This window comes from Leuciscus leuciscus (genome assembly GCF_965113295.1).
Source record: "Leuciscus leuciscus genome assembly, chromosome: 6".
Classification (NCBI taxonomy): domain Eukaryota; kingdom Metazoa; phylum Chordata; class Actinopteri; order Cypriniformes; family Leuciscidae; genus Leuciscus; species Leuciscus leuciscus.
Genome location: NC_138730.1, coordinates 1736702 through 1763657, shown reverse-complemented (window position 1 = coordinate 1763657; position 26956 = coordinate 1736702). Strand labels below are relative to the sequence as shown.

At 39.4% G+C, this 26956-nt stretch overlaps 2 protein-coding genes and 1 long non-coding RNA gene across 4 annotated transcripts in view; 1 reads left to right on the top strand and 2 right to left on the bottom strand.

Annotated features, from left to right (window-relative positions):
- The first annotated feature begins 2181 nt into the window (after positions 1–2181).
- Positions 2182–5740, top strand: LOC309501990 (uncharacterized protein). 2 transcript variants are annotated; one of them, XM_082174301.1, is made up of 9 exons: positions 2182–2200; positions 2392–2446; positions 2692–2756; positions 2948–3230; positions 3525–3658; positions 3746–3778; positions 4766–5045; positions 5225–5361; positions 5460–5740. In XM_082174301.1, exons 2-9 carry the CDS (start codon positions 2436–2438, stop codon positions 5462–5464), a joined length of 948 nt encoding a protein of 315 aa, XP_082030427.1. In that variant the 5' UTR covers positions 2182–2200; positions 2392–2435; the 3' UTR covers positions 5465–5740. The 2 variants fall into 2 exon arrangements, with proteins under 2 accessions (XP_082030427.1, XP_082030426.1); XM_082174300.1 differs by having other exon boundaries at positions 2185–2200; positions 2389–2446.
- A 3174-nt stretch (positions 5741–8914) lies between these two features.
- Positions 8915–26956, bottom strand: part of LOC309502108 — a 105018-nt gene continuing 86976 nt past the window's right edge. Inside the window, exon 2 of the long non-coding RNA XR_014207162.1 lies at positions 8915–9225. This is a non-coding gene — a long non-coding RNA (uncharacterized lncRNA). The remainder of the gene's footprint in view (positions 9226–26956) is intronic.
- cldn1 (claudin 1) lies at positions 18196–23718 on the bottom strand. Its single transcript, XM_082174340.1, has 4 exons — positions 23448–23718; positions 21215–21379; positions 18879–18963; positions 18196–18556 (listed from the first exon to the last, which is right to left on the bottom strand). The coding sequence occupies exons 1-4, from the start codon at positions 23668–23670 to the stop codon at positions 18397–18399; spliced, it is 633 nt and encodes a 210-aa protein (XP_082030466.1). The 5' UTR covers positions 23671–23718; the 3' UTR covers positions 18196–18396.

Below are 26956 nucleotides of genomic sequence, written 5' to 3'. Positions count from 1 at the left end.
CATAATATAATGTGTAGGACATGCATGAATGTAATTGGAGGATGTTTTGAGTTTAGCATCCCAATCCAATCTCATGCGGAGCATGCTGGGAAATCCACTGTCCAGGTTCAGCTGTCAACAAAAATGGTTCAGGTTATCCCAACTCAAAAACACCATAAATTCATTTCTATTTTACAATTTTAATTGAATCACAGTTTGACAATATAAGGTTGATGTCGCTACAATAACAGACCGGTGTGCATCTAATAAATGATTAATTCAAGAACGTTATGCAAGTTTACTGCAACAATGGAGCCGCGAACTTCACATACTTTTGAAAATCCAGCGTTTAGTTGATCCTGGTAAGCGCTCAGTGTCACAGTTGTAAACACAAGACTTTCTTCCACGAGGGGTTTTGGCGTCACAGCATTTGTTTCCAGGCGGACCGTTAAAGGTTAAAGGACGCGACACACACATCTACTGGACATCCTGTAGAATTCAACTAATCAGATCGCGACTTTGAAACTCCTGAAGTGTTTCCAGAAAAAAAGTGTGTGTGTCCGTGGGCTGAGACTAGGCTGACACACTCTCACGACAGCTCACGCTCCTGGCAGAATGGAGACTCCATCCCCAGGTATCTGGAGTTGAGATAAAATGTTTTATTCCCTGACCGAGGAGACTCTCGGCATGGATGCACTGGCACACAGTTGGCCCCGGGGCCTACGCAAATATGCGTTCCCCCAGTGAGCCTACTTGCACAAACAATGTGCAAGATCAGGGAGGAAGAGGAGCAGGTCTTGATGGTTTCGCCTTACTGGCCCAGCCGGACTTGGTTTTAGGATCTACCCTGCCTGGTGGATTCCTCTGAGAAGGTTTTCATGTTGTTTTGTCTTGTTTTTTTATATATTAGTACTTTATATGTAAACTAGTTGACCTGTAAATAATAAAACTATATTTAATTGAAACTAAGAAGCTCGCCTGCCAAAAGTCTTGGATTTCTACAAAAGTGAGTTGAACAGACCGAGGAGAAGTATTAAAATTCAGGTGCTTATGATTTAGAATAGATTTGACTTACTTTACCTAACCTGAGAATAATCAAAATAAGGTAAAAGGTGTTTAAAAATATGCACCATAAAACAGTTTACATAGTGTAAATACATATTGCTATTTAAACAGTGTAAATACTTAGTGAAACTAGTTTCTATTTACACTGTGTTATATTTACTGAGTTCTACATGGTTCTTCCTTGTTAAACACAACCAAAAAGTACCTAACTGGACAAATGCAAATGAAAACTGTTTACACTGAGCACACCCTTTTTATATTGATATGGGAAATCTACAAAACAACATATTAATCATGTTTCTGTCTTGTATGCCAGGAAAAGTGTTTCAGTTGTTCTTTTTTTTTAATTCCAAACAATATTATTATACGGATCAGTAAATACTGTTGAAACGTACCTGAATACAACTCAACGTTAATTGCAATAAAGTAATTTAAATCATACAATTACCAGGTGATAATAATTTACCTTATAACTCGTTTGCTTAGATGCACAATACAGTGAAAAAATTCTCTGGATTTTTTTTTTGTAATTACTTAAAATGCAATTTATCATTGTGCAAAAAACAGAAAGCACAAGCGTTTGTGTTAGTTTGTTGTGTTAAGGTTAATATATGGTAAAAGATGGGAAAATAGTGAAAGTACAATAGAGGAAATCTATCCATTAGACAAGAAGTCCGACAGTCGACATAAATATTGATATAACACACAGGGAATGTGTAACGGACACTTTCTGCAGATGCAATAATGGAATAATGTGTTTGTGTGTCTCATAATATAAAGTTAACTTTGTTCGCATATATTAAGTCTTTCTATTTAATGGAGAAAATAAATCACAAAAGTGTGTAATTAAGGTTATTAATTATCCCCCCCTTAAAAAAATTATATAATTCCTTTGTGAAAACATAGAGAGGGTTTGATTATAGACAATTATGATGTGATCATCTCCGTGTTTAACCAAGACTAATATTGTAGGAGGACATGTAAAGGTTAGGGTTACAGCTTATTAAAATGGGGACTCTTTCGTCATGGATCCATGTGATGTTTATTTTACAGATATCAGATTAATTTATTTGGTTGGGAGGGCCTTAATTCAACAATAAATAGAGCATAATTTCTGAGCTCAATATTATTCAACTAGACCATCTTCAGACTGCTGGTTCGTATCAGTATTCATATCTATGTTTAATAGCACGTTTTTGGTTTGAAATGTTTTGACGGCATAATATTGCTCATGACTAATATATTGGATAAAAAAATAAATATATAAATATAGCAATTGTTTATAAAAAAATATTAATAATGCTATTTGTTGTTTATATAAAAAGGTAATATTTTGTTTAAAAGCAGATAACTGCTGAATCGTGAAGGTCTTCTGTGAGGTTGAGACATTGATGAATTCCAGGTGAGTTGAAGGTTTATGCACTCTCTACACCGGGATAACATTATAATTGGAATCCATTAGTTTTCTTATTATTATTTTTTCCCTAATGGGAGTCAATGGCAGCCATTTGAACTGTAAATAGGAAAATTATGAAATATGGCACACTTGTAATGATGGTAAAGCAAAGTAAAACATTTTTAATGAGAAATTGAGAATGATTCCTTCATATGCTGATATGAGATGTGTTATGTCATGTCTTATATCAGGATGGCCATGCGTGTGGTTTTGTTTCTAACACTTTTTACTGGGATGTGCGTCGCTGATTCCAAAGGTACGTTTAGAATACTAGTAAAAATCTCTAACCATTGTGTATTATATTTTGACCAGATTGATTTATTAAATTTATACCCTGATATATGGTAAATGAAAATGTGTTTTATTTAAATGTATTTGTAATGCTTTGAACCTGTCTTATCCTTCTTTTATTTTTTTTATTTTTTTATTTCATATCGTCTTGAACAGGGAATCTTGCTCTTAATGGCATGGCTGTGCAGTCCTCCTTAGGCCACCCACAGGGAGATGCTCAAAATGCAGTCGATGGAAACAGAGACTCAGATTACAAGAAGGAGTCATGCACTGTCACTAAAACTGAGTTTAATCCATGGTGGAGAGTTGACCTGGGAAATGTCTATACTGTAAGCAACGTTACCATCACTAATCGTGGAGACTGTTGCCAAGAGCGGCTTAGAGGAGCTCAGATTCGTATTGGTAACAAGCTGGACAACAACGGAAACAACAATGAGCTGTAAGAAATGTTTCAGTTGTTCTATCATCTTCCCATGTTTATGATGTTCAATCTGGTTTAATAAAACAGGAGGCAAAATTGTAGATCTTCCACACACCATCCACTCATCGAGCCACAGCCATGGAGATGTACTTTACTTCAACATTTTATTCAGATTGTGATTAACATTTGTAAATTTAGACCATTGTATCTTGTAGCAGTGCTATACAAAACCATTTGATTTCAATACAGCTGAATTGAATTTGTTAGAAAATTCTTCTGGTTTTCATTTTAACACTGTTCATGTATTTGCAGGGTTGCAACTATTCTCACTGCTCCTAATGGCACACAAACATTTTCATTTGAGTCTGTTAATGGCCGATATGTCAACATTTTTTTACCTGGGAATGATGAAATCCTCACTCTGTGTGAAGTCGAGGTGTTTGCAGGTAAGGGACAGAGAGAAGAAGACTCTGTGATCAAATTTGTTCATGTACTTATTAATGTGTGTGTAACTGTTATTATTTTGTTAACAGTAAGTGACACACCATCGTACATTTGTGGTCCAAGTGAGTGTTCTTCATTACTTTCAATGTTGTCGATAACACATGTATAATATTCTTCTTGATTTTTGTTAACCAATAAGGGATAATATCAAGACGGTTGTTATAGCAAAATAAACCCTGACAGGATGATCAGGACTCCAGCTTATTATTATGGCTAAATTAAAGTATTAATTAGTTTATAAATTAATAAATGAAGGCCAGACAAGTCGTTTCTTGAGGGTTGGTTTGTAAAGGACTACACGCCTGCGCACATATACATTAGATGCGCATACCTATAGACTAAACACGCAATACGTTACTTAAATTTCCTATTATCATTGTAAAGCTGCTTTGAAACAATCTATATTGTTGTTAAGTGCTATATAAATGAAGGTGACTTGACTTGAGAAAATATTACTTTGAGCTGAAATATTTTATCGCTTGTAATAAACTTAAAGTTTCCGTGAAGAAAAAAAAAAAATTACTTGCAAGAAAAAACATTTAAGGGATAATGTACAGTCATGTACACCAAATAAATTATTACATGTACATATTGATTTGTGATGAAACCGTTTAAAATTCGTACCTGTTTATTATCTTAGAATCCATTACAGTGTACAAGCACAGTCATTCGGTCAACAAGACGAACACTACTGTACTCTTAATACTAAAAATACTTCAATGCAATCTTGGTAATTGAATACAATCAATATCTATAACTATATGAACTGTATGAAACGAGAGAGAGCGGGTTCGCCGTTTGATACAAGAAACCTCAAAGACAGGCCGGCTCCAGAAACCCGGTGTTATCCAGCGTTGCTGTTGATGACGGTCGTTATCTGGGAATATCAGACCTCGGAATGTCGCGACTGAACAATCAGAATAAACTATTCCAGAGAGCCGTGTAATAATAATCTGGATTACATAGCTTAGCGTTATTTTGCCCATTTATATTGAGAATATATTAAGTAAAAAAAAAAAAATTATTGATTAATATTTGATGTTAAACAGGGAATCTTGCTCTTGGAGCCACAGCTGTCCAGTCTTCCATATACGGTGGAGCAGGAGCTCAAAGGGCTGTCGATGGCAACAGCAATTCACTGTACAGTCTTGGGTCATGCAGTCACACTAATGCGGACAGGGACCCCTGGTGGAGAGTTGACTTGGGGGAGAAATACAAGGTAACCAGGGTTAGCATCACTAATCTTGCAGATGCTCCTGCAACGAGGATAAATGGTGCTCAGATCCGTATCGGCAACAGCCTGGAAAATAATGGCAACAATAATGAGCTGTAAGTATTGTCTCTCTCTTAATACTTTCACAAATGGTTTGAAAATTAGTAAATAAGATAACATTACTTTGAATAAATCCTTTTAATTCAAACTTGTCTTTGACTGAAGTATATTTAATATGCTTCATGCCGTTTTGATACGCCCCTCTCTATTCCTCTGTGTGTCTGTGTCTTCACAGGGCTGCGACTGTTGTGTCCATCCCTCTTGGAGAGACAAAAACATTTGAGTTTAAGCCTATTAAGGGGCAATATGTCAACATTATTATACCTGGGCGCAATGAATATCTCCATCTGTGTGAGGTTGAGGTGTTTTCAGGTGAGCAATAAAAGGAGAGAGAGCTGGTGTGTAGACATTTGCACTATTTATATTATGTGTATTTTGCCTTAATAAATGTTTTCTGATTTCATTGGCAGATTAAGTGGAATGAGAGGATGTTACGCCACAGTCCACTGATCCTACAAGCAAAATACCAAACTACGTTTTTTTTCTGAGCAATACTAATATTGCACTTTTTTCATTGTTTTCATTTTATCTATGCAAATTTTATCCTTAAGATAAAAGATACGTTTCAGTGCACATTCAGTAAAGGTTTGAAATGGTTTTTAAAATGCACCTGACTCTTAACCCCAGTTTGATCCAAATACATCTTTGTTTATCTCTTATGCTTTCTACATCAATAAATTACTACAGCATTGCATGTTGTATTGTATGTTTCTGAATCAAAAAAGAGAGGCTTATTTGGATATTTACAACCAGGAGGTAACAAAGTAAAGAATTACATTTTACACAAAAAAAAAGAAAGAAAAAGAAAACCAAGGAGAGAACGAGGATTTCAACCTTCTGTCCCAGAATCAACAACACAACCACCAATTCCACCAATATTAACTTTTAATTTTCTGTTATAATGGGTAAAAAAGGCACAAAGGCAACAATAACTAAACTAGAAATATAAAAAAAATATTAAATATAAATATAGCTGCGAGCAGCGATTGCGGGCCCAAGCCGGTGGCACCGCCACCCTGGTGCCTTTAGTTACACTAAAGGCACCAGGGTGGCGGTGTCACCGGCTTGTGCCCTCCATCGCTGCTCGCAGCTATATTTATATATATATATATATATATATATATATATATATATATATCTCAGATAAGTAATATTCTCTGTCTTGTCACTTAAAAAAAAAAAAAAATATATATATATATAAATATATGTATATATTTTTTTCCCCCTATTGAAAACATTGCCTAGGAGGATTATTTCAAATTCCAGAGCAAGCGTTCTCCAAACTTGATGAGAACAATATACATAGCAAGTTTTGTTGCTGTAGATGAATCTAACCCCCCACTTTGGTCAAAAGGTGGCGCTACTGAGCCATTCCAGCACGCCCGTTTCTGAAACTTTGCACATGTCTACTGGCTAATAAATGTGATGTGTCTGTCGAGTTTCATGCAATTTCAAGCATGCTAAGAGTCTCAAAAGCATCAAAAAAGAATATTAAAGTTTGATGCATTGCCATGGCAACAGTATCTAAGATATCAATAATCCTTTCACAGGTCTACATCTGCTGTGTGTCTACATTATACACAAAGTTTGAAGCAAATCGGGTAAAAATAAGAGAGTGATTTCAAAGCATTTTTAAAGTGACAAACTTCCTGCAGCCAGTTGGTGGCGCTATAACTTTGACTCACAATAGTCACATCCATCTGATCGGCCTCTGACAACGAACACACTGCTGAAGTTTCATCAAGATCAGTTAATGTGTGCAGAAGTTATAACACTTCGTGTTTTTCTTTTCTCGCCAAAAATTTGTTTCCTCGCCACGGCCAAAGCGTTAGAGATATCAAAAATCCGTCCGCAATTTAGCATCCTCAATGTCTTGACTTCATGCTGACCGAGTTTGGAGGCGATTGGATGAATTCTCTAGGATGCGTACATCAAATTCCACGGCATGCGTTTTTCAAACAACCCATAATAGCCGACTTCCTGTTGGGCGGAGCTAATAACTTAGAGTGCGGAAGTTGTTCGGCCCGAAGAGATCTATCTGTGTACCGAGTTTCATATTAATTCATGCAAGCGTGTTTGATCTATGGACCAAGTTTTCAGAACGTGTTCAAGGGGGCGCTGTTGAGCCCCCCTGCCACGCCCGGGTACCAGCTTCAGTCCGGCCCTGATGGCCGCGGGTTCTGACCCGTGTGCAAAGTTTCAAGAGTTTTTGAGCATGTTAAGGGCCCCAAAAGTGCCCGAAAGGTTGACAAAATAATAATAATAATAATAATAATAATAAATAATCCTACCGAAAACAATAGGGCCTTCGCCCTTTCAGGGCTTGGGCCCTAATAATGAAAATAGGAACAATAGCTTTAGGGGAGAGCATGGCCAAAATAAACAAAACCAAAAACTAACTAACCCAGAAATCTCTCTAAATTTAAGACCGGGTCTCAAGACAGCACTCCTGACTGCGATCACATGTACCAAGAGGGTGTGGGTCCTGTAGTCATTTTCAGTCAGCGAAACATGCCTGGAATTTGGACCGGCTGACTCGCACAAAATTCTGAGACCCCGACCCGGATATGTGCCCAAAGTTCTCACAACCCCCTTCCTAGACCAGGTGGTGAACTTGCAAGCGCCACCCATGGAGGAGGTAGACCCAGAGACCCAGACCTTGTGTTGCAGTGTCCTGTTCATGCACTGCCTTTTTTGCGTTTATGTGGACGGCACACATACAGTAGCTTCAGAAGTTCTGAACAGATCTTCGTTTGCTTTGGAGATCAGCAGAAGGAAAAAGCTGTCTCCAAACAGAGGTTGGCCACTGGATAGTGGATGCCATCATCTTGGCGTATCAGTCCCAAGGTGTGCCGTGTCCCCTTGAGGTGAGGGCTCACTCTACAAGGAGTGTTCCTCCCGAGCGTTAGCGTGTGGTGTTTCTCTGTCACACGTCTGCAGATCTGCGGGCTGGGCAACGCCCAACACATTCACAAAACTCTACAATCTCATGTTGGGGCCGGTTTCTTCCCATGTGTGATGTACAAACAGGTATTATTAAGGGGCAATCCAGACACGTAATCCAATATATAGGCAATAGGTCAAAACACAGGTAGGTGGTCCAAACTAGTGATGTTACGTCTGACACCGACGCTCCGAAGCTTGCTTCAAACTCGAACGGTCCTTGCAATGAACCACTGCTTCGGAGCTTGTATCATTACGTCACTAGTCACGTGAAAATGACTTCTGAAGCAAACACACTGGTTCACTCCTGTAGTGAAGCACCTGACTGCTTTGACAGCCCAATCCAGTGTTGACAGGTTTGAAACCTGGCGGCTGTTTTTTTTTTTTTTTTTTTTTTTTTTTTTATTAATTAGAGAACATATGAACATTGTTACATAAAAACATGCATCAAAGCTACATTATACCAGTACAACCAGTTACACAAGCACATCCTTTTCAGCATTCAAAAATATCAGTCCCACCAGTTAACAAGTTATAGAGTTCTGCTTCCCACAGCTAAACAAGATAAAGCTTTCGCACATGATACTGCCCTGCTAAAAAAAAACTATAGAAACCATTACAGAAATTCTATTGGATTTAATGGTTTTCATGGGAATTGTATTGGTTGTAATGGGAATTATAGTGGTCTCTGTGAGTCTCTACTGATATGTGTTTGGTTCTATTGGTGGAGGCATTAAATCCTAATGGAATATGTCCCAAACACACTACAAAAAAGAATTCTGCAGTGGTTTAAATGGTAAAAGCCAATGGTTCCTATTGGTATTTTAATAGAAACCATTAGAATTTCTGTGATGGTTTCCAACTTTTTTTTAAGCTGGTCTGATCTTCTGTCCTTGTCTAAAGAAATAATTACAAACACACATCATGCTTAATGTTTTATTATCAAGGTGAACACATGAAATTCATCAGTATCTGTAAAATTCACCTACATAAATGAGTTTCACAGCACTAACACTGTTTCAGCTTTGATCGCCTCGGTAAACACGTAATAAACGGGGCTTTAACATATAAGCCTACTTGCATTTTATGGTTGTCAGCTTTGTTGCATTACATTTACTTCACCAGGAGATGGTGCTGCAATTTCTATATGAATGAAGCTTCGAGTAATGAACCATTTTCGACACAATTGTATCAGAAAGCAATAATGCTTCGAAACGCTTCATTTGGCCATCACTAGTCCAAACAAACAAACAAACAAACAAAACAGGCAGGGGTCAGAGGCAAAAGAGTAATCCACGGAACAGGCAAAAAATCCAAAAACCAAGAGACATGAAACCAGGTTAAACACTCAGAAATGCAGTGCAACAACACACAAAACTTCACAGTGAGAGAATGAGTGAACATGGTATAAATAGGCTGAGACTAACAGGGTGATGAGACACAGGTGAATGCAATCAGTGATGATGAGTCCGGGCAGTGAGTAATGGGAAATGTAGTTTGTGAGGGATTGATAATAGTCCTATATTGTCATATCTGTCTTGCAGGTTTGCATGCAATATTTCCTATTAAATGTGTTGCACCAGAAATGACGCCTGCTCCTTTCTATATGTGTAACATATGCAACAGACTTCATCTCTCTCCTAGCCTCATGTTTCAGATCATTTCCTCATTACTTTCAATCTACAACTCTCTACCCCTGCACCCCTGCACCCCCCCACCCCCACCAGTCACTTTCAGACGAAACCTGCGCTCACTTTCTCCCGCGCATCTTTCCTCTGTCGTGTCATCCTCTCTTCCCTCACCCTCACAACTCTCATCTCTGGATCTGAATACCGCAACGGACACCTTATGCTCCACTCTAATCTCTTCTCTAGACATTATCTGCCCTCTCTCCTCCAGGCCTGCACACACTACTCCCTCTAACCCCTGGTTATTTGAGGTTCTTCATAAACACTGATTTGCTGTATTTTGCTCAGGCTAAATGTCCCAAAAAACCTGGTTGGGTGATAAAGACGTGACTGTAAACCTCTGAACACCACAGCACTCTCAAATCAAAGTACATGTGTAGGAGGAGAAAGTACGAGTAAAGTGTAGGCTACTGTTTTTTTTTTGCTTCTGAAATGTAAGTTAAAGTACTATTATTCAGTCTAAATTTCACTTGAGTAAAGTACAAATCCCGTAAAATAATATTAAAGTAGGCTACAGTAATCAAGTATTTCACACTGTTTAACTCACACTGGACTATATTTGAAAGCATATTGAATCATCTGAATCACCGCTTGAAACAAGCATCGGACTGATGATATATCTGATATTTTCTTATATTTAGTTGATTGTTGTTTGTACTTTTTGTTGAACTGTTATTGTTCTGAACAGAATTGAAAGAAGGTTTTAATCAGCAGCGAGTGTTGCTCTGCTGCCCTCTTGTGTTCACAATCATTCAGCTCCAATACTTCCATCATGTTTACAGATTTAAAGTAATTAGCTGACGAGAAAATCATTGTTATATCTGGAGTGATGCAAGAAAAGAAAGCCAGAAAAGCTTTGGTTAAAGGCGTCAGATGACAGGCGAGCTGAAGAGGAGTGTTTATGATGGAGAATTATATTAAATTATATTTGTTAATTCATACTTAACTAATGCACAGATAATCATGAAGAACTAGACCATTCATTAATGACTACTGCATCTGCTGCTAATAAACATTATATATGATTAATAGATTAATGTCATCATGTATTAATTCCTTAATAACATAGTATTAATTAATACTGTAAATTATTGTGTTAAGGGTCAAAGCCATGTACTTCAACTTCCAGTTGTGTGTTTTAATTAGTCATTGGCATAAAGTTCATCTCTGTGAAAAAGAAAGCCTGTAATACTCAAAATAGTTTGTTTGTCTTTACGAGTGCGTGCATGTGTGTGTGTGTGTGTGTGTGTGTGTGTGTGTGTGTGTGTGTGTGTGTGTGTGTGTGTGTGTGTGTGTGTGTGTGTGTGTGTGTGTGTGTGTGTGTGTGTGTGTGTGTGTGTGTGTGTGTGTTGTCATGTTGGGAGAAGGCCCAGAAGAAGTGAACTTGAATTCTTCTGATAAATGTCCTGGACTGAGATCTCTCCTAAATTACTTTTTACATGTCTCAGATAAAAAATTAAATATTTATGGACAATCTTTTAGTCGAACGACTCCAGAAAGACCACACCAGAAAAGTCCATGTGATGGTGGTTTTCTAATTTCTTAGAATTAACAGCTCAGACTGCTTCTCTGACCTTTGCCATTGTTTTAAAAAGACTTGTGTCCTCTGACCTTAGAGAGGGCGGCGAGAGCCGAATGAACTAGGATGTGGTTGTAACAGCTGTGAGTGAACAGTCAGATGTATATTACGCTTTCAAGCGTAAGCTGCAGAAAAGAAGATGTGTGTATGTGTGCTTCTTGCAATCTTGCCTTACCAGAGGATATTTCCAAGGCCAGTTGTTCACCTTGTAAGTAATTGCTGCATTGTAATGACAGCCCCAAACTCTTAAGATGACGGGACAGAATAAAGGTGTTGTTTTCTGTTTCTGGGGCCACAATTCAGGTGAAGACACGCTCTCTGTTATTTTTTCCTTTTTGAATTATTGTCTTTGTATTATTCTGAATTTTTCTTAAGTAAAACGAAGCCATCCTTTGGTGATTTGTAAAACTTTCAAGACAAGTGTCAGAGTGATTTAAAAAAAAAATGTTTTAAAGAAATATGTTTTTGTTGTAGTTTAGATATTGATACTAGGACTGAGCTGGTTAAAGGACACCGGTGAGGACCTGAAACAACATCTAGCATCTTTAACCTGCAGGTAAGGACAATTTATGATCGTAACAGATTATGTGAATGATTTGGAGGTTACAGAGGTATACAAATACAACTGTGTGTGTGAGTAGGACAAAACCTGTCCTAATTGAAAGAAAACAAGTTAACAAAAAGATTGAATCCAATCTTTGGTGATGTAGCATAATGAGAGATTTATAATACTTATTTATAATACTTCTTTAATAGGTTTGATTGCCCTGTCCACCCTGATGCTGCTGCTACTGGGGCCTGTACTGTTGCCATTCCCGCATTGTATTCCCCTACCCCCTGCAGTAACACTAACAGCACTGGATGCGAGATTAATATCCCACTTCCATTACCCATCATTACAGCAGCCCAGGTGAGTGGGGAATTGAGAAGGCTCCATCCCAGTAAAGCGGCTGGCCCAGACAAAGTAAGTCCAAAACTGCCTAAAAGCTGTGCCATAGAGCTTGGCGACCCTTTACAGTATATCTTCAATATGAGTCTACGTTTAGGGAAGGTTCCTGAGATGTGGAAGACGTCCTGTATTGTGTCTGTACCGAAAAGGCCAAACCCTAAGGAGCCGAATGATTTTAGGCCAGTTGCCCTGACATCACATGTCATGAAGACCATGGAGCGGCTGCTGTTACACCACCTCAGACCACAGGTCAGCCACGCGCTTGACCCTCTACAGTTTGCGTATCAAGCGAGGGTGGGGGTGGATGACGCCATCCTCTATCTTCTACATCGGTCCTTTTTGTACCTGGATAGGGGTGGTAGCGCTGTGAGAATCATGTTTTTCGATTTCTCCTGCGCATTTAAGACCATCCAGCCCCCTCTGCTGAAGGACAAACTGACGGGGATGGGTGTGGACCTAAAACTAATAACTTGGATTACAGACTACCTTACTGAAAGATCACAGTATGTTCGACTGGGGGACTGCATCTCTGAGTCCGTAGTCAGCAGCACAGGAGCACCACAGGGGACAGTGCTCTCCCCGGTCTTGTTCACCTTGTACACCTCCGATTTTAAGTACAATGCTGAATTGTGTCACATGCAGAAGTATTCTGATGACACTGTAATCGTGGGGTGTATTAAGAATGGAGATGAGGGTGAGTATCGGACCCTGATTAAGGACTTTGTGAAGTGGTGTAGCTATAACCAACTGCAGCTTAACACTACAAAAACAAAGGAGATGGTGGTCGACTTCCGGAGACCAAGGCCCCAACTGCAGCCTGTGCTTATTGAAGGAGACCGTGTTGAGGTGGTCCAAACCTACAAATACCTAGGTCTGCAGTTGGACGAGAGACTGGACTGGTCCAAAAACATAGATGCCCTATACAGGAAGGGACAGAGTCGACTCTACTTCCTGAGAAGGCTAGGGTCCTTCAATATCTGTAAGAAGCTGCTGCAGGTGTTCTATCAGACGGTCATCGCTAGCGTCCTTTTTATGCTGTGGTATGTTGGGGGAGCGGCATTAAAAAAAGGGATGCTACGCGACTGGATAAGCTGGTGAAGAAGGCTGGTTCTGTGGTGGGTGTGAAACTTGACTCTGTAACATCTGTAGCAGAGAGAAGGACCCTTAGCAAGCTCCTTTCCATCTTGGACAATGCCCAACACCCACTGCACAAGATCATCATCAGACAGAAGAGCACCTTTAGCGACAGGATGCTCTCTCTGTCCTGTTCTACTGACAGACTGAGGAAGTCGTTTGTCCCTCAGGCGATCCGGCTTTTTAATTTATCCCTGTGAACAGGGTGTCATTTAATTTAATTTAATTGTATTTATTAATTCGGCAGCTTGTCTGTCTTGTTTGTTTTTTAGCTGTTGCTACTGGAAACCTGAATTTCCCTAGTAGATGAATAAAGTATTTATCTATCTATCTATCTATCTATCTATCTATCTATAAGCAATCTTTTGTAGGCCGTTCATTATTAACCAGGATCATTACAAGTGTTACAATGTGGAAAAAAAACCACAGAAAGTATCAAAACATTTTTGGGAAGTTGTTAGACTCTGGGTGTGTATATTTTAATCCAATGCAATAACAGAAACTAGTATTTTCAGGTACGGGAAAATATGTGCTCTAGAAATAAACATGACTGTGAGTGTTTAACTCAGTCAGTAAACTCTTGTCAACACTGGACATTAGTTAAGTGTGCAGTGAAATGCATTAAATGATTCTAACCTTGTTGTTGTATCTCTTCAGTCTAAATTCTGCAGTGGGTTTTATGGCGAGTGATATGGGTGAGCGCAGGGCTGGCCACGATCACACTGTTCTCACGCTCTCACACCACATGTTCATTTCTCACGCAGAGACAGAACACACACACTGCTTCTCTTTCAGTCTAACATCAGTCTCTTCTGACAGCAGTGTGTGTTTCTGTGACATGATTCATCAAACACCATCACTGAAGATTCAAGATGAACGAATATATGAAGAGCTCTTTTCCAAAACGGGATAAACGCCATTTAAAAAAAAAATGAGTTTGTCATGTCATTTTGCTGTGTACTGCACCTATTCACTGCTCCATCAACGTTTCATGACAAATCACTATATTTACTTGTTTAAAATGTACTGCAAGATGCAGTTTCTTTCCAAAACGAGATAAGCGCCAAACCTATTTTTAGCCTAAACGGCATATATCCTCTCAACCAATCAGAATTCGGTGAGCGGTCTACGCAATCCAAATAGGCGGCGATCTGAACAGAGGTTTGTTACTTTGTTTATGTTCATTCATTCCTCAAAATGAGTGCTTTAAACTGCTGTAACACTTTTGATGGCCTTGATGAGCCAGTGAGACCTACACCTGGGGGTAGAAAACGCAGACTGGACAAAGAAAATCACAAAAAACAACAAAAAAAGAAGGTTCGTCACTCGGGTGGCGCGTTAATACCAACAGTGGGATGTCAACACAAAGCTGCCGCCAAAGGTTTCTGTCAGGCCGAGAGGCTGTCGCCGGACGATCTGATGGTAAATTTCAACTATTTTTATGAAAAACAAAACAAGGTTGACCATGCCATACTTCATCTCCTGGACATCACGCAAGTGACAAGGAAGCGTCCGAAAGTCCAGGACATTAACAAACAAAAAGACCGGAATGTATCTGTTAAGTACAGTATTTTGTGCAACAGACATCCGGAGAAAGTGCCCGTTTGCAAGGCGACCTTCATAAAAATGTTTTGTGAGTACAACTTTCGTTTCAGAAAGGTTTCCCCCTCGCGATAAAGATTTTTTCCTGTAAAGAAGCCTGCTAACGTGACATTAAAAGTACTGAATAGTTCTACTAGCCTACTGATAGATAGACTGGCCTTTGATACACTGACCATGGTAAGGTGCTATGGTAGATTGTGTGTAGTGATGATAGTGCAAAAGTACAAAATGCGGCCAGTAAACAGTGCAGGGATATGTGCAAAGATGTGATTGTTGTTACATATGATTGGACATTATGTTGTTGTTACATGGTATAGAGCAGGGCTCGCACACACATTTTCTATGAGGTTTTGATGCTTTGGCAATACAAAATTTATATATATTTTTTTTTTTATGCCAATAAAGCATATTGAATTTAGAGAGAGAGAGAGAGAGAGAGAAAGATGTGTGTGTGAAAGGTGATATGTTAAGCAAAAGCAGTTCCTAACCCCTGCTAAGGAGAATACTGAAAGGGGGAGGGAGTTTATTTTACTATTTATTTTATTTGGCTTTTATTTATTTCATGCATTTGCACTTATTTAATTTATATTCATTTATACTATGAGTACCTGATTATATTGCATGTTCTCTTGTTTGTTTGTTTGTTTTTTAAAAGACAAACCATAATTTTTTTCCAAACATTGATGGATTTATAGCATTTTGAAAAAATAAATTAATTAACTTTGAATTTATCATCAACAATATTGTTGTTTGATTTAATAATCATTGTTCAACATGTTCAGACTGAGCCATAAAAACATTTTAACAGGATAAATTGAATATTCACAAAATGTGTGGGTCTAGGTAAAAAATGTAATTTTCCTGAAAACTACTGAAATGGATTTATCCCGTTTTGGAAAAGAGCTCCTCATATATATATATATATAAATTATTATTTTTTATTATTATTATTATTATTATTCCTGAATGTTGTCTGAGCATTCAAAACATGCAGTGTTTTAAAATGTAAAAAAAAATAAAAATGAATTGGTTATGTGAACATTGGGAAGATTCCATTTGATCATTCTTCAAACATTATGGGAATGTTACTTTTGAATGTTCTGAAACAAGAAGCAACATTTAAAAACATTACTAAAAGTTTCACAAAAAAACGCTCCATGAACGATATATAAATAATGTTTTTTGTGCTGATGTTTTGAGAACATTATTAAAGACCAGATAACTTTGAATAAACGTTTTATTAACGTTACTGGAAGAATGTTTTTTCAGAGCGTCCCCTGTTTTCTGTGTGACCCTCCACATGATCCTGGTGTTCGGACCCCGATGATCGTCACTTGTGGTTATGTTTCTGATTGTTTTTACTTTAAAATAATTTATTTTAATTCTACATTTATTTAATTAATTCTCTTTTCCAGCCACCAGAGGGTTGAGAAACACAAACCAACAGCAGCTTCATCATCTTCAGTGCATTAAGCAAAATCCAAACACTAATACGATCAGATCATCATATACATGTCGGATTTTACAAGTACTTCATCTGGAAGTGTAAGAGGAAATTGATGATTCAATTTATGATTCAATCCCAGTCTGGTCATAATAATAGGCAGATCTGATCCTCAATCTCACACTAATGCGTCTGAACTCACATTATAATGAGTGTAAACTAATCTAATCCCACATAACCTCTGTGTGTGTGTGTGTGTTATTCTGCACTGTGATGTGTAGTGTGCTTGTCTGATGGTGTGTTTGCTGAGACTCATCTGTAGCCTGAGGAGAAACACACACCTCTCCTCATTATCAGAGTCACTAGCTCATCCGTGGAGAGAGATGTTTCCATCCTGACTCTCTTCTGCTGTTGTTCCGGGGGAGAATGAGGGAGGAATGTGCTGCAGGTCCACACAGGTTCAACCCGGAGCATGTACAAACACACACACACACACACACACTCGATAGAGGACAAACACTCCACAGCACAACCCGCTGAACGAATCTTTAGCAGATAAACTCATCTGAAAGCACTTCCACTATCATCATAGATCAGCTCAACAACACCTGAGAACAGAGTAAAGCTGAAGTGTGTTCCAGCGTCACCATCAGCCCGACACTCTCACACAAGCTGCGTTTACGTCCATATATTTTTTTTACAGTGAATTTTGCGATATCACATAAAAAACGCTGGATGGAGGGTCGAGATAAGATTAAAATCTTAAAATATGCATGAAAGACTTGTGCGCTCAGTTCTTCTGATAAGCAGTCGTGCGAATGAACTATGACGGAGACACATTTACCAAATGTATAGTTTTTGTTTCATGTTCCCTGGTTTGTCATGTGATTCCCTTGTCCTCATGTGATCACGTCATGTCCTTCTTCTCTTGTGTTGTTTTCATTGGTTCACTGTCTTGATTGTTCACAGGTGAGTCTTGTTTAGTCATCAGTCCTTGTGTATTTTAGCCCTCATGTTTGCCTTTAAGGCTGATTTATACTTCTGCGTCGTTGTCCGCGTTGAGGCGCTATTACACATGTAGCCTTCGACACAGCTACGGCGTGAGTTCGACACAGAAGTATACATTGGGCTTTACTTTGTCTAGTGTTGTCCCTGTAATCATTGTCAGTCAAGTCAAGTCAGTTGTTTATTTTGTATCTGTTCACATTGGAATTGAATAAATACTGCACTTGTTCTATCAAACTCACCTACAGTAGACTACTTACAAAATCCCTCAAAACACTCATGTGACTTTGCCTCAGCGTCAGCTGTGATTGGATAACTGGAGTAACCAGCGGACCAATGGCATCGCAGCATCTCAGATGTTGGTTTGGTGTTTCTGAAACGCCGGAGTCGAAGTGTGTGATCAGAATGATTGGGTGTAATTCCCTCCAGAAGCGTCTCACACACACGAGTGTGTTCCCGAACACCAGCATCCGAACGCAAGAGAACATGACAGCGTTTACTGTGTTTCGTCTGACGCTCTGAGACACACTCGTTTATGATGGAGGGAAAACAGCCACATCACAGACACGTATTACTTGAGCTTTCCTGTAGCTCTAACAGTAGAGCGTTGGTGCTTGCAACGCCAAGGTCATGGGTTTGATTCCCAGGGAAAGCAAGAAGGAGAGGAGCTATCAGTTTTCCTGATCAATGGCAGACAGGGGGCGTATCCATTATTTCAGCTCTGGTGACACTAGTGGAAATTACACACTTCAGCTTTACGGTAAGAATAAACTGAATAATGAATTAACATTAGGGCAGAAAATGTATTTATTAAAATATTTTATTGAGTATTGATGAAGCAACACATTGATATAAATCTTTTGAAACCTCGTGAGAAGTTTTGGTATTACAACACATAAGAGTAATACAAGTACATACAAAAACTGATTGGCACATCACTGGCACGCAGACAGAGGTGTGTGTTGATACAGCAGACAGAGGTGTGTGTTCTGCCGTTCCTGATTCACACACGCTCCGCTCCTGGCCGCGCTGCTGCGCGTGTGGGAGGCGGGTAGGTTTTCCCAGCGGCTTTGCTGGGACAGTTACAGCACAGCATGCTTCCACCGATGACGGTCAGCGCCGACGCTCCCCAGCCCACGTACAGAGCCTTGCCGAACTCATACCTGTCAGCACACCAGCAACAACATCAGCGCCTGACCACTGTACCACATGACCACTTAGAGCCGCACACGTCACATGACTTCAAGACACAATTCAATTCATCAAAAACAAAATGCACTATAATGGATGGATTTACTGGTGTATTATTGAGGTGTTAAAAATGAAGATATTCGACGTAAAGCCACACACACTGAAAAAGCGAATTATTGAACCAAACAATAATACTTGAGAAAAACTCATACATTTGGCTGTAATAAATTAAAAGCATTTAAAGAATAATTTGAAGAGTGAACGCTGCCCATCTCGTGGACTCCTGACGCTTACCTCGCGTTTGTTGGAGTGAACGGATCGAAGAACTTCCGTCTTATGTTTTCTCCATACCAGCTTGTGGCAATAAGAGCACAAACCCTTGTAGAAATAAGAAGAGGTTTGACATTAACATGCTGCTGAGTTCCTGTTTCAAAGGGGTCCTATTATGCCCTTTAATGAAGTCTGGATCATAGTCTTTTGACTAAAATGCCATTTAGTTTTAGTCATATTTTAGTCATCTGAATTGGTTTAGTTTTAGTCTAGTTTTAGTCGACGAAATACAATAAGATTTTAGTCGACTAAATCTACAGTAGATTTAGTCGCCTAAAATATAATGGGTTTCAATTTAAATGCATTTATTTAGAATTTCTCAAAAATTTCCAAACCCCGGAGAAAACATACTGCAATACAGATACAGATTGAACTACTGTAACTTAAAAAATATATTAAAATTAAATAAAACCACTTTTCCTAAAGTAGAAGACAGTCTTTTTTTCAATAAATGATATATGAATTCTTTATAACTACTTGCATACATCATTCTCTATTCTTTCAAGCAGACATATTTATTTGTATGAATTAAGTATAATTAATCCTTATTAAAGCTATTAACGAGCAGTGAATGCTTTTCTCTTTTTCTTTTGTTGCTTTTTTTTTGTTTTTTTTGTTGCTTGACAATATTAAGGACACAGACCGCATTAGGTTTATTACCCACTGTCACTTTAAGACATCGGATCATGTCCAATGACATGCGGATCTAATGCACTGATGCACATAGATACACTCACAACTGTTTAAGACATAACCGACATCATTTACGTGAATACTCTCCAAAACGGACATTTAGACATAATATTTGTGTGTATTTGTCCATTCAGACACGAAAGAAAGCTCAATTCAGTACTCGCGCGCTGTATAGGCTAGGTGTCTATGTGCATGGCTGCACGCTTCGGGTCGGGTGTGTGCGCACAGAAAACCGTACCGAATAGAGCTCTTTTTTTTGCGTCGTCACTCTTATTCAGATCTTCATGTCTGCTCTACTCATTCTCCCAGCGGTTTACATGTTTTAACGTTTTATGAGACATGCAGCGCATGCAAACTCGTGTGCCGCTGGGTAGATCACGTTACAGTACTGCGCATCTACCACAAATGCAGGACATCAGACTGGATCGCTTCCCAAATCGTCACTATCTAACATTTTCGTCTAGTTTTTATTCGTTGACGAAAATGTCAATAGATTTTCGTCATAGTTTTTGTCATTCAAAACTAGTTTTTATTTAGTTATCGTCTCGTTTTCGTCTGTGAAAAAATGTCGTTGACGAAAATAATGACGAAAATTATTCGTCAACGAAATTAACACTGGTCTGGATTTTGTTTTTCAAGTGCACTAGAATATGTGTTTTCATGCTTGATTGTTCAATAAACGCATTATTTTTCACATATTTTACATTATTATATCTCCTCTCGGCCCAGACTGGTTGAACGCATTATTTTCGAATAATTGATTGGAAGCGTTTGGCTCGTGTTCGGGAAATGTCCCGCCCCTTCATAACTGCAAGCTCTACTCAGATGTAAAAATTAACGATGGCGTCAATTTCAAACCATTTCGAGGCTGATTCAGACCCTGACAATGTTAATGAATAAGAGGATCGGAACAGATTTCAAGCACGGACTTTGCAAGCACTGATTTCACAGGACGTTTCAGAGTAATATATTTTTTGTAATTTTCTTGCACGTTATAGATACGATGTTATCCACCATTTAATCATATTTGTCGGAAAACTATGGATCAAATCATGGATAACTTTCTTAAGGAGCGGTGAACCATCTTACAAAAGCAGCAGAAAACAAGCTGTTCTCCGTAAAATGTGCAGCGCACAGATAACCGTTGAGGCTATAACATTCAGGAACAGTGCTTAAAGTAAAATGTAACCACTCTAAGTTCGTCAGCCTTAGGAAGGTCAAACAAATGAGTTTTGGAAACGTGGGAAAAACAGCGTCTCTGCAACATAGCGATAGCACGGTCTTCTCAGTGGGGATTATTTAAATGAGGAACATTATGACTTCATAAGATCCGGAAGAATCGTGTTGTAGTCCAAACGAGCCACTCATTGTAGTTCTTGGAAAGTGGATTCTGTTCAATAAAGTATCTCCCTTTGGAGTGGACTTTGAGCTCTGTAACCCTGTAGATCTTTTTTATGCTCAAACAGCAACATTACACACTAACTAAAGTGGGAAAAGTGGAAAACCAAAATAGGACCCCTTTCATAATTCCGTAACTTTGTTGACCTCGTTAAGCTGAGCAATGGCACACATGAGTGGTTTCTGTAATCAATATGATAGCAACATATCTGCGATGATGAAGAGGACACCTCCAGCCACGGCCACCTTGTTCTTCTGCTCTTCGTTGTCAGACAGGCAGGTTGTGCACTTCATCCCGACGGCGGCGATCAACAGGCCGATGCCACACAGGAAGGTGGCGAGGATCATGAGGGCGCGGGTGCCCTGGACTTCCCCTGAGAGAGAACCGAGAGACATCACATCATCACATCCCATCATCACATCCCATTACATCAGCACATCGCATCGCATCGGCACATCCATCACATCATCACACCATCCCATAGAATCGCATCCCATCACATCCTATAGCATCGCATCCTATGCCATCACATCCCATCACATCCCTTATCGCATCCCATCCCATAGCATCCCATCACATCCAATAGCATCGCATCACATCCCATCCCATCATATCCCATTGCATCCCGTCCCTTTCCATCACATCCCATCCCGTCCCTTCCCATCCCGTCCCATCCCATCCCATCCCATCCCATCCCATCCCATCCCATCACATCACATCCCATCCCATCACATCAGCTGCTTCATCAAAAGTCCAGGCTTGTTCACTTAAAGTGTAAATTGCAGGTTACATTTTTCACGAAGCTAATGCAATGTGCTTATTAAACATAAAGATAAGAACCGCCCACCATTGTTTTGTATGTTTTTTTTTACCAAAATGCTGAATATAATATGAAAAGTTGGTACTTTTTACAGTGGCACTCCCCCTCCCTTCCACTAGGCTGGGCGTGACGTCATAAGAGGGACTCCAAGCCTAGAGTTACCGTTAGTCTAACGGCAAGTCCCTTACGGAAATTAACCATGGTTTTTTTGTAGTAACTGTGTTTTTTTTTTTGTATTTACCATGGTTTAAATATGTTTTGTAGTAAAACCATAGTAACTACAAATGAACCATGGTTTTACTACAATAACCTTGATTTAACCATTGTTTCAACCTTGTTCACTTAAACCTGACAAGAAACACTATTCCGTTAAAAAAATAAGATCTTGATTTCACAGTGACTTTATAAAATGTAAGAAAATGAGTCTCTCATCATGTGACTGCTTTCAGTTTATTGAATTGGTTATGCTGAAATAAAACGTAAAAGAAATAGAAGTGTAAAAGAGAATCATTTTTGCCAACTCTGCATTTGATACATTTACTGAAATTCCTGGTGCCCAGCTAATAATTTTTTATTTTTTTTAAGAATGTTATTTCTGAATGTTCTCTGAATGTTCAAAATGTCTTGGTTATGCGAATGATGAGGGAACATTCCATTTTAATATTATTCAAACATTATGGGAACGTTGCTTTTGAATATATAAAATAGCTGCACTGATCAAAAATGATAACTTAAAAATTATATCATTCACTGGTTAAATTCACAAAATTTAGTTGAGCTTTTAGTCAAGTAAAATGTATAGTTTTAAATTGTATTGTAATACTGATGAATCAACCTAAATACATTAATTTATTACAGCAAAATACATTTTTATGGGTTAAATAAAAAATGTTTTAAGTTCTGTGAACTTAGGCTAAAGTTATGAACAAACGTTATTCAAGTGACGTTAATGTTAATAGAACGTTCGTTCAGTGTTATCTGGTCTTTAATAATGTTCTCAAAACTAGCATAAAAACATTTATTCATCGTTTAGATTTAAGTTCCTTTTTTAAATGTAGCAACTTGTTTCAGAACGTTCAGAGAACGTTCAAAAGTAAATTTATCCCAATGACTGAAGAATGATCAAATGGAATGTTCGAACGTTCTGAAAGTAACATTAAAAAAATGTTGGGGAAAATCCAACTAAAATTGTTTTGGAAAAACGTTTCATGAATGATACAAATAGCTTAATGTTTTTGTGCTAACGTTTAGAGAATATTATGAAAGACCAGACATATTTAAACGAACGTTCTATAAATGTAACAGGAAGAACGTTTGTTCATAACAAACTTGTTAAAAAAAAATAAAAAATAAAAAAAAAATATATATATATATATATATATATATATATATATTTTTTTTTTTTTTTTTGTCTTCGCATATTGTTACACAAATACAGTTCGAGCAGATCAAGATTAAAGTCTTAAACTCAGACATCCCGAGGTTTTCCAGTGATCTACATCTGAAGAAGAATTCGCGGCATTCGCCAGACTTGTCTAAACCTGCGCAGTAATAAGCGCTCACACACACACACACACACACACACATTGATGAACGGAACGGAGTGAACGGGCGCTCGCACCTGGTATCTGCAGCAGGGAGTCGTAGACTTTACACTGGAGCTGGCCTGTGCTCTGGGACACGCAGGACTGCCAGAGCCCCTCGTACATGGCCTGGGCTGTGATGATGTTGTCTCCGGCGTAGGAGGAGATCTTCCACTCAGCCATGGCTGTAGAAGCGATGAGACCCAGGAGACCCAGAGAGGCCAGGATATACCCGAGGAGCTGCAGACCCGCGTTGGCCATCAGTGCGCTGAGTTAGAGCCCGCTGGAGTGAGTGAGAAGAGCTGAGAGCTGCAGTGACACATGAATGAAACTCCTCCAGCATCATCATCATCATCATCCTCCTCCTCCTCCTCCTCCTCCTCCTCGCGAGCTCTGAAGCCACACCTGAAGCCACACCTGCGCCTCCTACCGCTCGCGCTTCACAGACACTCATATACTCACTTTATCCGTTAGCTTCACTAATAAAACAACAACGACAACTAAACGTATATTAAAGAATAATTATATGACCATTAAAAAAAAAAAATAAAAAAAAAATAGTACAATAGGCACAAACTAACTAAGTAGGGGTTGTAAAACACTTTTTGTTTTTAAATACTTCCACACATGCCAGCATGACGACGAAACTTAGTGTGTTTACTAGTTTCCATATCAACACTAGAAAACATGGCGCCAAAATTCAGAAAGCTTTGGAAGAAATCACTGAACATGTATTTAACAGTAGGAAAAGCTGGCTAAATGTCTTGTGTCAATTTTCATCTCTGTTTTTTTATTTTATTTTTATTTTTTAATGAGACAAATCTGATATTATTTTAATCTTATATCTGTTATTTAACAGTTGATATAGTTGTTTAATGCTGATCTAACCAGCAGAAACACCGGGTTAAACCGTACTCGGTTACTAACGTAACCTCGGTTCTCTCTAGAAGAGGGAACGAGTACTGCGTAAGATATCTTACGCTAGGGGAAAATCCTTTTCCGCGAGATATTGAAGCCAAAAATTATCCTTAATTTTGTAATAATGCAAAACGCGTTGCAGCAGCAATGCAGACATAAGGCCAATTTATACTTCTGCGTCGGGTGCGCGTAGAAGGTACGGCGTAGCATACGCATTGACATGTACCATACGTCGTACCCTTCGCCGTACCCTGACGCGCACCTCCTCAAAAATGTAACTACGCGTCGCGGCGACGCGGACCGCAAGATCTGTGATTGGTCGGCTGGATAGCATCGCGTTTCCTCCTACACTCTGCACCGCCCGCCCGCCATTTTTAAATTCCGAAGATCAGTGAAGAGCCATGGAAATAGACCAAGTGACCGAGAGATTGCTTGAAGAAGTGTGGAAATACAGCCATCTGTATGACTCCTTCAGTCGCCATTGCTCGTAGAAACCTAAACTCAAAATAGCCGCGAGGAATGTAAACACAGTGGAACTGGAACATTAAAAACCCACCCGCGCCAACTAGCGTTTCGGCGGTGTAACTGCACATCAACACAGACATTCACAGAAGTATAAATGCTCACGACGGCGTCACCTACGTGCGTAGCCTACGACGTACACTACGGCGTACCCTCGACGCAGAAGTATAAATTGGCCTATAGGCGAGACAGCTCGCGCGCCTATTGGCTGCTCTGCGGCAACTGCAGCAGCCTATCGAGCGAGGCCTGGCGTGACGTCAGACCCAATCAGGGCACTTCGCGCCCGCTGCGTCACGTCCCGCCGAAATGGGCGTGGTCTAGGCCTATAAATATCGCTCGCAGGCAGCTATTATCTGGTTTTTCATCATCGAAGCAACCAGAGCGTGTGCATGCACGGCAAGATACGCAGTACTCGTTCCCTCTTCTAGAGAGAACCGAGGTTACGTTAGTAACCGAGTACGTTCTCTTACGAGAGGTCTCTCGTACTGCGTAAGATATCTTACGCTAGGGGACCCAATGTAAAACGCCGTGTATGCTGAGATCTGACACCAAAGACCCAAGGGCGAAAGCCCGGGGTACATATAGTGCACAATCACTCAGGGAACTCACAGGGAGTCCGGGAAGAGGGAGGGGTGCAGCCTCACTTTTCCACATATAGTAGCGTCGATGGGACGCGAATTTCATCATACAGACAGGGCGGGGTACGGCCTGAACTGATGGGGAAAATGTGGGTCTTACACAGTTTGCCCAGCTTTATACTGTCGAACATTGAGCTGTGCTCAGCAGACGCAGCATTCTGAGCTGATCGCATCAGGTCAGATAATACTGGTAATTTAGACCGACAGCAGCCTGGCCTGCAGGGCGGGAACCTCTAGGTTATAAAACCTTATAAATGTAGACGGGGAGGCCCAGCCTGCCGCCCAGGGGCGTCGTAAAGGGGGGGTAAAGGGTACCGAGTACCCAGGGCCCGAGGCAGGGGGGGGGCCCTTAGAAGTCAGTTTTCTATACATACATATATATGCACTAACATTTGTATAGCATTTATGTACAAATAAAAAAGTTCCTGTGCAAAACTAAACTTGTAGTTAGGCACTGGTTTGGTATAAAAAAAGTAATTTTCATGCTGTGCAGGGCCCCACCACCCCTCTCGAATCAATGTAAATGGTACGACCCGCAGTTCAGGTGATTCTGCTGCGGACCTGCGGTCGGTGAATCAGTTGATGATGAGACAGGAGCTGGAGTGAGCCGTGATAGGAACTAGGAAGACAGGGGAAGAGTCATGTCTTTCCTTAATAAAGGAAAATCAGGGGCTCAAAAACGAAAAGAAAAGAAGATTAAAGAGAGAAAGGCAAATGAGGGCAAGAAGTTGCTCACTCAGTTTTTTGAAAAGAAAGGTGAGCTCCAAATGCATCATCGAGCATTGACATTGTTTTAACATAAATATCTACTCCAGGTAGAATAGCATACATTTATGTTCGTACTTTATTTGAATTATATATCAATACTTTATAGTATCACAACCTACATAGCGAGCAAACAATGTTTGGGTAAATAACGGAGTGAGAAGCAGACGGAGGCGGAGCTGGGAGCTCAACACACTGCCACTCCAGGCAGATGCGCAGCTTGTCTCCTCTTCTGCTGCAGTTCTCCCCAGAGTGAGAAGTTTACATGAAAACACTGTATATTTCCCTCCATTGTCAAAATCTAACACCCGCGAAAACACAGATCGTTAGCGCCTATTTTACCGCAATGTTATGCAAATTAGCTCGCGCACGCTCTTACATTAAGTACAGGATTGTTCTCAGTTTAATGCACATCTTAATGATTGAAAATGACTTATTTTAAAAACGTAATTCAAAGACTGAATGTCTAGTTTGGCGGTTAGTGTACCCTGTGATTCTATAGTCTGCATTTATTTTAAACAGACAAATAATCATCAATTGTCTTGTACTTTTGACAATAACACAAAAATATATTAATCAGAGTGTGGCTTATTTTGTTTGCATTTTAAGTGTTTTTATGATAAAAATGCAATACCCCACCCATTGGTATCACTATGGTATTTGGTACGGGGCCCAGCAAGATGGTTTGTACCCAGGGCCCAAAA